The sequence below is a fragment of the Oncorhynchus keta genome, chromosome 23 (genome assembly GCF_023373465.1).
Source record: "Oncorhynchus keta strain PuntledgeMale-10-30-2019 chromosome 23, Oket_V2, whole genome shotgun sequence".
Lineage (NCBI taxonomy): Eukaryota > Metazoa > Chordata > Actinopteri > Salmoniformes > Salmonidae > Oncorhynchus > Oncorhynchus keta.
Window position 1 is genome coordinate 19,760,547 of NC_068443.1, and position 12,975 is coordinate 19,773,521.

A 12,975-nucleotide genomic window follows, 5' to 3' on the forward strand; every position below is an offset into this window, starting at 1 on the left:
TGTGAGAGGGGCTTTCTGTAGGCAATGTAGGTTAGAGGTTGCACTTCATACGCCGTGTCAGTTTAAGATCCGGGGTCAGACTAACCTACTGGATTTCGAGTGTAACAACATCTGTCATATGTAAAAAAATAAAGATAAAGTACAAAACGGGTTTTCAGTGAAGCTGTACAAAATGTAGCTATTTCTGTTATTGTATTACAATTATATGGGAATCTGAGGGATCAGGTTTCCACTTTCCACCAGGTGTCAACTAGTTATTAATATGTTGTAGACATTGGAGTGGTTTCTTATTTCTAGCATGATAGATTACAACAGGAGTTGAGTCTTTATTCTTGATATTTCGGCTGTCCTGTTGTACCTTTTAGAGAAAGCTTCAGGGACATTCTGTCTTCGTTTAGGACACACTCATAGATTCCCGTGTCCTCTTCAGTGACATTGTGCACCATCAGGATCCTCTTGTGGTCAGTGGTTATGCACTCATACTTCTTGCCCATCTTCAGCTCCCGTCCATTCTTCATCCAGACCACCTACAGAGTCGGAGGAAACATTGAAATGCACAATCCGCATAAGAGACACAGTGATTTACACAGTGAATTGAATCTGAACAATTCAAAAGAGAAAGTCTTAAGTATTTTTGTATTTATAACACTACTCCTAACCCTAACAGGGTTCATGAATTAATTCAGTGATCTGGACTTTATATAATATATGCCATTAGAAAATATATGCCATTTAGCAAACACTTTTATCCAAAGTGATTTACAGTCGTGTATACACTTTATGCATGGCTGGTCCTGGGAATCAAACCCACTACCCCGGTGTGACAAGCGCCATGCGCTACCAACTGAGCTACAAAAGGACCACTACACACCTGGGTATGGTAATCAGACACCTCTGTGGTCAGCTGGGCGGAGGACTGGGCGCTGCAGGTCACCACCTCAGTGTGAGCAGACTTACTGGTAAACCGGATAGGTGGAGCTGTAAATAGAGGTTTCACGGGGCTATGCTTATTACAGAGTATTGAATTCTAGTTGTTGTATGGGAAATTCCAATGGAAAGATGGTGACTGTCTACCAACAGAACAGCTAACAGATGAGGTTCTTAACTGCTTGTACAGCACTATGAGGTTGGAATAATAGTGTGAAATTGTGAAAATGAGTATAACGCCCTTTCAGTGTAAAAGCTATTTGTAAAGAAAGTCTAGAATTTCATCCTGTTTTGGTGGGATGGAGTTCTGGTCTGCCTGGTGACATCATCATGCGGTAAATTAGTTAACAGATCAATAAGAAAGAGAGGAAAGGGTTCTACATGGAACCCAAAAGGGTTCTATCTGGACCCAAAAGGGTTCTACCTACAGTTGTACCAAATAGGGTTCAACAAAGGGTTCTTCTCCTATGGGGACAGCCAAAGAACCCTTTTCGGTTCCAGATAGTGCATTCTTTTGATTATGTATATATAGCCTTTATACTCATTGTGTATTTATTATTACTTTTATTTATTACATGTTTAACTTTCTATTATTTCTCTATTTTCTTTCTCTCTGCATTGTTGGGAAGGGCCCGTAAGTAAGCATTTCACTGTTAGTCTACACCTGTTGTTTACAAAGCATGTTTTATTTGATTTGATTTATTCAGGTAACTCAAAGCATCATGCTAATGAAGATATGCATATTCAACCACAGTTCTTATTCTTGGCATTGCCCCCTATTCCAGTGCTTACCCTTCACTTTGAGTATACAAGTGCTCTCCGAGCCACCGCCCACAAATTTGATCACGGCTCCGTTCATCTCCATCAAGACCGTCCGGATCATCAGCGTGTGCATGGTCTTTTGGCGGGTGATGAGGTAGTCACCACCACTACGCAGGAGGCGTCCGTTGATAGACCAGAAGCCAGAGCACACGGCAGACAGATCCACGGAGAGTGAGGCCTCCTCACCTGAGATGGCTGTGCTGTTCATCAGGCCTGTTTTCACCTCTGCACTGGGCTCTGTAAGAAATGGTTGAATCACATCAGTATTACAAAAGTAGCATGCTGGTGTTTTTATATATTTTTTCTTATTACGGTTTGATTGTGAGTACCCGTTGAAAAGTTCCAAAAAGGAACTGCTGTCCCAATAGAAGAACCATTTTAGGGTCCTGGTAGAACCCTTTTTGGTTCCAGGTAGAAACCTTTTGGGTTCTATGTAGAACCCTCTGTGGAAAGGGTTCTACATGGAACCTCAAAAACTTCTACCTGGAACCAAAATGGTTCTACCTGGAACCAAAATGGTTCATTCAAAGGGTCTCTTATGGGGACAGCTGAAGAACCCTATTAGGCTCTCGATAGCACCTTTTTTGCTAAGAGTGTACTTTAGTTATTTTACTCTTATGTACAAGTCACCTTCTACCTAAAAGCCTTGGTGCAGACCCATATTCTTCTTGTCTACCTCATACATCTCCAGGACTATTCCTAAACTGCCATTAGTTTCTTCTTCAATAAAACCAAGTATTAAGGAGTAAGAAGATGTTTGTCTGTCTCACCAAGGTAGAAGGTCCCGGGCACCTCCAGGTATTGGCTCTGGCCATAGTTGTTGACTGCAGAAATGCGGAACTGGTAGCTGGCCTCCTCTGTGAAGTTCTGGATCGTGATCTCAGTAAAGGGGCTGATCTCCATGCCACTGCACCTCTGCCAGGTCTGGGCACCCACCTTCCTCCTCTCTACCATGTACCCCTTGATGGGCACAGGGCGGTCACTGTCTGGGGGGGACCAGTGGAGGGTGATGGATGAGTCTGTCTTGTTGCGCACCACCACATCGATGGGGGGATCAGGAGGATGCTTTCTGGCAGCTGGGAGGTAGGGAGGTATAGTTTGAAATGGCTCACGTATGTATGATAAATCCTGAGAAAAGTCAGTGATATGATGTATCTGCAGATATATAGAACAAATCCAGATAGCTGATGTTCTGAAAGAGCTGCAAAATATAGACCCCTACAAATCAGATGGGCTAGACAATCTGGACACTCTCTTTCTAAAATGATCTGCCAAAATTGTTGCAACCCCTATTACTAGCCGGTTCAACCTCTTCCCAGAGATTGGAAAGCAGCCACGGTCATCCCCCTCTTCAAAGGGGGAGACACTCTAGACCTAAACTGCTACAGACCTATATCTATCCTACCCTGCCTTTCTAAGGTCTTCAAAAGCCAAGTTAACAAACTGATTACGATTTCGAATACCACCGTACCTTCTTCGCTGTGCAGTCTGGTTTCCGAGCTGGTCATGGGTGCACCTCAGCCACGCTCAAGGTCCTAAACGATATCATAACCGCCATCGATAAGAGACGATACTGTGCAGCCGTACTCATCGACCTGGCTAAGGTTTTCGACACTGTCAATCATCCCATTCTTATCGCCAGACTCAACAGCCTTGGTTTCTCAAATGATTGCCTCGCCTGGTTCACCAACTACTCCTCTGATAGAGTTCAGAGTGTCAAATCGGAGGGCCTGTTGTCCGGACCTCTGGCAGTCTATATGGGGGTGCCATAGGGTTCAATTATTTGGCAGACTCTCTTCTCTGTATACATCAATGATGTCGCTCTTGCTGCTGGTGATTCTCTGATCAACCTATACGACACCATTCTGTATACTTCTGGCCCTTCTTTGGACACTAGCCTCCAGACGAGCTTCAAATGCCATACAACTCTCCTTCCGTGGCCTCCAACTGCTCTTAAATGCAAGTAAAACTAAATGCATGCTCTTCAACCGATCGCTGCCCGCACCTGCCCGCCCGTCCAGCATCACTACTCTGGACAGTTCTGACTTAGAATATGTGGACAACTGGTGAGACTGTAAACTCTCCTTCCAGACTCACATTAAACATCTCCAATCCAAAATTAAATCTAGAATCGGCTTCCTATTCAGCAGCAAAGCATCCTTCACTCATGCTGTCAAACATACCCTCGTAAAACTGGCCATCCTACCAATCCTCGACTTCGGCGATGTCATGTACAACACTCTACTCCAACACCTTCAACACTACTCAACAAATTGGATGCAGTCTATCACAGTGCCATCCGTTTTGTCACCAAAGCCCCATATACTACCCACCACTGCAACCTGTACGCTCTCATTTGCTGGCCCTCGCTTCTTAGTTGTCGCCAAACCCGCTGGCTCCAGGTCATCTACAAGTCTTTGCTAGCAGGTATATCTCACTGGTCACCCCCAAAGCCAATTCCTCCTTTGACCGTCTCTCCTTCCAGTTCTCTGCTGCTAATGACTGGAATGAACTGCAATAATCACTGAAGCTGGAGACTCTTATCTCCCTCACCAGCTTGAAGCACCAGCTGTCAGAGCAGCTCACAGATCACTGCACATGTACATAGCCCATCTGTAATTATTCCATCCATCTACCTCATCCCCATACTGTATTTAATTATTTATTTATCTTGCTCCTTTGCACCCCATTATCTCTACTTGCACATTCATCTTCTGGACATCTACAATTCCAGTGTTTAATTGCTATATTGTAATTACTTCGCCACCATGGCCTATTTATTGCCTTACCTCCCTTATCTTACCTCATTTGCACACAATGTATATAGACTTTTTTCTTCTTCTACTGTATTATTGACTGTATGTTTGTTTATTCCATGTGTAACTCTGTGTTGTTGTTTGTGTCGAACTGCTTTGCTTTATCTTGGTTATCGCAGTTGTAAATGAGAACTTGTTCTCAACTAGCCTACCTGGTTAAATAAAGGTGAAATAAAATAAATATAGCTAACCTTTGTGATCAGATGAATCAAAATGGAATTTAAACGTAGAATTTCCTAATTTGATGTTGTGACAGGAAAAGGGCTTTAGAGTCTGTGCTATGCATGTAGGTCTATGTTTGTAGCTCACCTGTGACAGAGAATCTTGTGGAGGTCTTGCAGTCTCCAGCCATGAAGGCCACCTCTCCTGAGTCGTCAGCTTGGCAGTGGCTGATGGTTAAAGTGTACTGCTTGAGGGTGCACGCAATTGTTATGCGTGTGTCCGGCTTCAGACGCTCGGCATTGCGTGTCCAGTAGGCGTCAGAACAGGGGTGCTCCAGCTCAACGCAGAAGATCACTGTATCACTCACTGGCACTACAGTCCTCCTGGGCAGCTTCTTAGTGATGTTGCCTGTGAGTGACAAGTACAAGGGTCACCAAATGGCAAGTGTCATCTACAACGCTGCAGCACTAACTCTGTGTAAACTGAATACCAAGGTTATTGCCCCCTTGAAAGGTCAGAAAGGAAATTGGAAACTTCCTTTGCATCATTAAATGTTTTGACAGTTTTTTGACTGTATATTTTGACAATATATTTTGACACTGCATTTTGACCGTATATTTTGACAGTACTTTGACAGTATATTTTGACAGTATTTTGACAGTAATAGGCAGTAATGCCTATTACATGATGCAACTGCACAACACTTCATTGTAAACTTCTGTCTGATATATTTTCCATCAAAGTATGATGTAGGAACAATCTCAATGTTGATAATGTTGCATAATATTTGTATAGATACAAGAAAATGGCTCTCGTACCCAGCACAGTGAGCTCGGCCACGGTGCGGCTCCCCTCCTTCATCTCGCAGATGTAGACGGCATCATCATTGGTGGTGACGTTGTGGATGGTGAGGCGCCGCATGGTGCCCTCCTCCTCCATTCGGTACTTGGAGCAGTCCTCCAGTCGCGTCTCCTCCATGAACCAGCTGGCCTGGGTTGTGGAGATGGGCACCTCACACAGCAGCGTGGCCGTCATCTTCTCCTGGACCTCCACATCCTGCAGCTTCCTCCTGAATGGCACCTTGGGCTCTGAGTATCATTGAAAGAACACAGAATAATTGTCAGAAGGTGAGTGAACTTATGGAAATTGGTGGATGCGTAAATCAATTGCTCATAAAGTCAATCTCTTTCTGTTTTGCAGATACAATGGATGTATTTATTTGAATATACCATACCCTGCCTTGGGCTCTGACATAGGAATATTGCAGAACATTTTTAAAAAGGTGAGTGACTCCTGTAATTAAATGAATGTATCTTACTTTGAAACGTTCTCAGCAGAAAGTAAACAGCAACAACTAAGAGCATTGAAGCGCGAGACTCAACTTCTCCACTGTTTTGGTGCCCTGGCTACCACACTGTACACAGCACAAAGCGAATCTGTGCACATAGGCAGATACTGTGTGTGACTCTCGCTCATCTCAATATCTCCGGTGCTGCCTGTGGCAACGTAATTTCACTGATTCAACCTTTAAAGTACTTGTACAGTACTAAAGTTTCAATCACTTATGTATTTCAGCTGTACTCCATCAACAACCCAAGGTTGAAACAGTCCAAGCCAGCATTTTGTCATGTGTCCACCTCATGTGATACACACACATTCTACAGGACTGATTTCTATGAGCTCCAATACATCCAGTATTTCCATCAAATAAAACTAAAATTTACAGTCCTTAGAAAGCAGATTACATAGACAAGTGCTGTTCCATTTTCAGCAGCAAAAGGAAACATTCCATTTCGATAATGCTTTAGTTCTCTACGATTTAACTGTCTGTTTACTTTATTATGGAATGAGCTTACAGGGCTACTTACAGGGCTATTATTATGTACTGCATTTCCATTTGGACAAGTTTAGAACAAGACATCAGCACTCAGAATAATCAGCTCTATTTATTCATTATTTCAAAATAGGCAGCGCAGTCAAATGACCTAGTTGCCTCATGGGTGGAATGTTATTCATATTTTAATTAACATTATTTCAAAAACCCACCCGAAAATCAGGTGTTTCTATGTCAAACTGTTTTGTTATATATCAGTCTTATATGATATATATCAAGTGTAATATTGTGATGCAAACTCAAAATGGAATGCATTTCAACTCCATATCTGACATGGTACAGGTGTCTTCTTTGTTTTAAGACCATAACCATGTGTGTGAGGTGTAGACTTGTGTTTCAAAGTCCATTTTATTAAGGCTACCAAGACATACTGTGTGACCCTTGTTTAGCCCACTCAGTAAAAGGTTAAATATTGGCTTATGCTCTTTGAAAACAGTTGAGAAGGAACAGAGGCTAAACCATATTCACTTACATTTTAGTTTAGCGTTTATGTGCTGGTATCATCTTTCCATATAACTTATCATTTGAATGTGTGTTTTGAATGTTTGGCTGGGACTGTGACTACTGAGTATGTTTCAATTATGACATTTCCTAGAGGTTCTTATTGTACACCAGAGGGTCATCAAATGATCTGGTGTTAATAAAAACACTGGTACATAAAGGGTGGAGGGATACAGTCCCTCTCGCTTGCAAAGCCTCTCAAGAATCCATTATCTGGTGTCAATTACTGTATAACCAGATGCAACCAAAATCACTGCCATGGGCACTGCACTCGCTGTCAAATTGAGACCGAGATTAACAACCGCCATTGATAAATCTCCATGCTCCAGGCTTCTAGCAAATCAGGAGTTGCTCATGGAAAATCACCCTAGCTTTGGCACCTAATGGCCATCATTGCAACTGTGAACTACTCATCACTAGCAGAAAATAGATGAAACATGACACTCCCGCTTCATTTCGCTGCCAGCATTCCACCACTTAGTTGCACAGTTTAAGTCTATGTTGGGGCAAAGTAAAACTGTGCTCAGGTGAACGTTTTAGCTCACTTTGGTTAATTATTTTCGCGTGGATAGAGACTAATTTCTGTAAGAGCATGACTGTATGACATTATCCAATATCTCAAGGACAGCACACCCTCGGTTAACCTCTTCAGATTCCTTGCACTATCATGTTTAAAGGCCCAGTGCAGGACCATGTGATTTTCCTGTGTTTTATATACAGTATATTTCCACACAATGAAATTGTAATAATACTGTGTATTGTACAATTCTTAATAATGTTCTTTTAGTGTAAAAGCTGTTTGTAAAGACCACGTGAAATTTCAGCCTGTTTTGGTGGAATGGAGTGTTGCTATGGAGACATCAACATGCGGTGAATAACAGCTCATTTTTTCGTTTTTAACCTCTCCACTCAGACCACTCAGACAATCCTAGTAAAATTATTGCTGGAGTAATTGCTCTTTGCTAAGAAGCTATTTTTGTTTCTTTACGACCATTTTAATTGAGAACAATCACAATAAGGTACTTAACTGTCGCCCAGAAATTATTTGATAATGAGCTCAGTATGGGGAGAAAAAAAAATGTATCCACTCACTGCTGTAAGTTGCTCTGGATAAGAGCGTCTGCTAAATGACAAAAATGTCAAATGTAAAACATGCAAAAATGGCTGCATTGGGCCTTTAAACACTCTTTGAAATCAATGCTTTCACATACATAAGCCTGTGTACAGGGGGACCTCAACATCACAAGAATGACTCCACTGTTATGCAGGCCTGCATTGCAGAGACATTTGAGCTATATTTAAACAAATGCTATATATGTTATATACTAGTCGATTATCAGCAATTCATATAGAACAATGAGAGAGAGTTAATCTAAGGTCATCTCCCCACATGACAAGCATTGTCATGTCCCTTAAATACACATGAATCCCTTTGCCTCGTTATGGAAACGTTAAAGAAAACTACCCTCCCTTTATCCTCAACAGCCGAGTGATGAACTAGACTTGGGAGTATGGTAATGGCAGAATATGGAAAAACTAATGCTAAACATTTTATTTTTAGAAGACTTAGATGTGATGCACTCTCAAATTAAAATAATAATCGATGGAGTAAGTGCACTATTCTACATAATTTATATTCCAATCAAACTTCACTCTTGAAATACCAACCATTTGCGATTTTTATATATTTTTTTGCTTACCTTTAACTATCACCAGCACGGCGCTGTAGGTGTGTCCAGCCATATTGGAGGCGTTACAGGTATACAGACCATTGTCCCTCTGTTTGCAGTACAGGATCTTGAGGATGAAGTTCTCGGCCTGGTCCTCATACATGATCTGTCTGCGTCCCTCGCCAATGTTCCCCCCATCCTTCCTCCAGATGATGTGAGGCTTGGGGTGGCCTGTCACGAAGCAGCTGAGTTTGGCGTGCTTGCCTTCAGTCACTGTGCAGGTGCGGGTGAAGACGCCTTTGGGCAGATGACTGACCAGTGCTGCGCTGCTGTGGTTTAGACCCAGAAGGCTCAGCCCGTCTGTGACCATAGTGGTGGCGGTCGAGGAGGTGGTGGTGGAGTTGTAAGTGGAGCTGCTGGTCTCGGCGGTGCAGTAGATAGAGATCCCTTCTTTCCGCATCTGCAGATGAGAGAGGAGGGAGGTGCTCTTGTCCTTGCCCAGGTGATGGGAGTCCTGGGTGTCTACAACCAAGGTGGCTGCGGAGTTAGAGCGGCCTACCGAATTCTGGGCGCGGCAAGTGTATGTGCCGCTGTCCAGACTGCGCACGCTCTGGATCCTCAGAGAGCTGCTGTCACTGTCCGATGTCACCTTGATGCGGTTCGTCTCGGCCAGGTAACGCCCGTCCTTCTCCCAGTCAAATTTGGGCTCTGGGTAAGCCGCAACCCGGCAGTGGAAGACCACATCGCCCCCCAGGCCTACGCGTACTGAGGTAGGCTTGACCATGAAGACGGGGGCCCTCTCCACCATCTCCTGTGGAAGGCCTACGTGAAGGGTTACGCATGCATATGCTTCCCCAACATTGTTTTTGGCCCGGCACATGTACTGGCCGCTGTCCTCCAGGGTTAGATCGTAGATGGTGAGGCGGTAGACGTCACCATCATCCACCATCTTGAAGCGGCCCCCAGAGGTCAGACGTAGCTTCTCCTTTTCCCAGGTAATCAGTGGGGTGGGGTTGCCCACGATGGTGCAGCTCAAGGTGGCATCCTTTCCCACGCACACTGCGAAAGCCTTGGGCCGCGTGAGAAACCTGGGGGCCCCTCCAAACAGGTTCTGGTCCATTACTAGTTCCTAGTGTACCAAGGAAATAGTGTCATTTAGAATTTAAACACACCTTTGAGAGAATAGAATAATCAAGAATACTGGGCTATATCAAGAAGGGCATAGGAAAGGCAACCAGATCTATGAGATATCCTTCTAATCTTATTGTCAATCATTTAAATCACTTGCCTCTTGAACTGGAATGTCAAACTTGCATGACACTACACAGCCTCTAGTGTCTCATCCTTCTCATGCCTGACATAATAATGTAACAACTCTACATCAGCAAGTAATGACTAAAGTTTGGAAAACCTTGTTCACACATAGGTTCACACTGTGTTTGGGTGGGCCATTGTAGAGTTAATCGTTTGCTGTAAACTAAGATTGGAGGAATGTGTTAACATGTCTCACTTATGGCCTAGATATTTTTAGTGACATCTGTCTGCAATGGAAGTCAACAAAACATATTTTCCAAAATGTAAGATATGCATTGAGGACAGATAACAATGATATCTCAGTAGTTAAAACATTTATATAGCAAATCACTCAGCCTTCATCTGTTTACATTTACATAAACAATACAGAATACTGACTTAAATATTGTATATAATGTCTCTATGAAGGTCGAACATAAAATTGTCCCATTCAATGTAACAATCTGCAGTTGTATTGTTTTGTACAGCACATTTGCCTACCCAGGACAGATTTCCAACTAAAACACCATGATACAGAGAAGGCTAACAAGATTACAAGTAACAACCATAAAATGGATCATATTCTAGCAAAAAATGTCCAACTGATTATAAATAATCATCAGAGCTAACCAAGAGGGAGGCAGATTCTAGAGGGACAGAGGGATGCATAGAAAAACAATCCTCCTCATTCTTTCCAAATAATAGCCGACAGTAGGTTTTTGGGTGAGTTCATAGGTTTCTGCCTATTTGTTACACTTAAAACAATACTAGCCTACTGAAGTGGAATATTTAGATTAGTTGGTACCATAGGCGTAACTGTTCTTCAATTCTGGTCCTGGGAACCCACAGGGGTGCACATTCTTTATTAATACATTATTTGAGTCTGCAGGACCAGACTTGAGGAGCACGGTCGCATATGACATCGACCAGACCCATATCAAGATCAAATAACACCCACACACTTGCTAAAAAGGCGTATCCAGAGAGAGCAGGTGGTTTATTAGGCCGGTAGCCTACCCAAACTGATCAGCGCACCGTCAGATTACCATAAATGCTGTTTTAACCCGGTTAAATACAGCAAATATTCTATATGAAAGGGTGACATTTGCCATCTTTGTCACCTCCCTCCCCTGAGCTGCCTGTCCCAAAAATAACCTCAGCTGTCAGGCCGCGTCTCTGTCCATTGCCATTTGTAGTAGCAAAGAGAGTTCAGCTGTTTGGTAGGGGACCCGCAAGAGAAGGAAAAGCTTCGTTATTCGATATTGCTTGATAAATGTACCAATACAATTATGCAAATAGATCATACATGTTTTATGTAGATGGCTTGATATACTGTAGATAGTCGGCAAAATAACATTTTAGATATGGTCTTCTTCGACCTACAAGTCACTCATTGCAATTCAACATATCAGTTATAAAAACATAGGTTTTAGACCGTGTAAAACTGTCACCACAAGCATAGAACAGCACACGAATGAAGATGATTTGTCTAAAAATAAGAAACTCGACATTTAAAAATAGGCCTACATTAATTAGGCCTGATTAAATTACCATTTATGTTGTTCAGTTATTGGAAATTGAATATACATTTAGACTATTTCAACTGGGAACTGGGTTAATTCAATTTCAGCAATCATTTTCTCACCTTGAGTCTTCAGACACTCTCTGGTAAAACAAGCACTGAAACATGTGGACGAAAACTTTAACAAAGTTTTACAGTCCGAAAGATGATGCAATCTTTGCCGTTGAGATTCAACAAATTTATGTTTGGTCAATATTCCTACAATGATGATTTGTATCCAGGGCAGTATAACATCCCCCAGTCTCCTGCAGTGGGTGTTTGACTACGCGTGTTTCTTTTTTCTTCATTGGTACCTCATGATGCCAAGAAGCTGACGTTCCTATTATGGTGCAGCCTCCTTCCCAAAATAGACTTGTCATTTACTGTAGATATAGCCTGGGTGCTGGAGCAGGGGGCTGGACAGGCTGGTATAGTTTATCTACCTTGACTAGCCTACCCCATAACAACAGATTCACAATTGTGCATATGAGGGCCATCGAACATTTGTATTAGTATTTTATTTTATTTTATTATGGATGCAGATTAGCTTCTGCCAAGGCAGCAGCAACTCTTCCTGGGGTCTAAGCACATCAAGACACTTACATTCCAATTATTAAGCAAAAAAATAAACAGTAAATCACATAACATCGCTACACCACTACTTATCCACAACACAAAAAAAAACACCATACAACAATACCACAATTTTCACTACCGGTAAAAAGTTTTAGAACACCTACTCATTCAAGGTTTTTATTTATTTTTACTAGTTTCTACATTGTAGAATAATAGTGAAAACATCAAAACTATGAAATAACACATATGGAATCATGTAGTAACCAAAAAAAATGTTAAACAAATCAAAATATATTTTATATTTCAGATTCTTCAAATAGCCACCCTTTGTCTTGATGACAGCTTTGCACACTCTTCGCATTCTCTCAATCAGCTTCACCTGGAATTCTTTTCCAACAGTCTTGAAGGAGTTCCCACATATGCTGAGCACTTGTTGGCTGCTTTTCCTTCACTCCGCAGTCCAATTCATCCCAAACTACCACAATTGGGTTGAGGTCTAGTGATTGTGGAGGCCAGGTCAGCACTCCATCACTCTCCTTCTTGGTCAAATAGCCCTTACACAGCCTGGAGGTGTGATGTGTCATTGTCCTGTTGAAAAACAAATGATAGTCCCACTAAGCCCAAACCAGATGGGATGGCGTTTCGCTGCAGAATGCTGTGGTAGCCATGCTGGTTAAGTGTGCCTTGAATTCTAAATAAATCACAGACAGTGTCACCAGCAAAGCACCCCCACACCATAACACCCCCTCCTCC

At 42.4% G+C, this 12,975-nt stretch overlaps 1 protein-coding gene across 32 annotated transcripts in view; it reads right to left on the reverse strand.

The window, feature by feature from the left end:
- The window catches only part of LOC118402524 (obscurin-like), an 88,944-nt gene extending 77,014 nt beyond the window's left edge, over window positions 1-11,930 (reverse strand). For all 32 annotated transcript variants that reach the window (XM_052476766.1, XM_052476767.1, XM_052476758.1 and 29 more), the window contains exons 1-8: window positions 11,731-11,930; window positions 8,823-9,921; window positions 5,546-5,815; window positions 4,875-5,135; window positions 2,520-2,825; window positions 1,720-1,986; window positions 872-978; window positions 359-527 (exon numbers count right to left, since the gene is read on the reverse strand). In XM_052476766.1, the coding sequence (XP_052332726.1) occupies window positions 359-527; window positions 872-978; window positions 1,720-1,986; window positions 2,520-2,825; window positions 4,875-5,135; window positions 5,546-5,815; window positions 8,823-9,912 (2,470 nt within the window). In that variant the 5' untranslated portion in view covers window positions 9,913-9,921; window positions 11,731-11,930. The remainder of the gene's footprint in view (window positions 1-358; window positions 528-871; window positions 979-1,719; window positions 1,987-2,519; window positions 2,826-4,874; window positions 5,136-5,545; window positions 5,816-8,822; window positions 9,922-11,730) is intronic.
- Window positions 11,931-12,975: the final 1,045 nt, after the last annotated feature.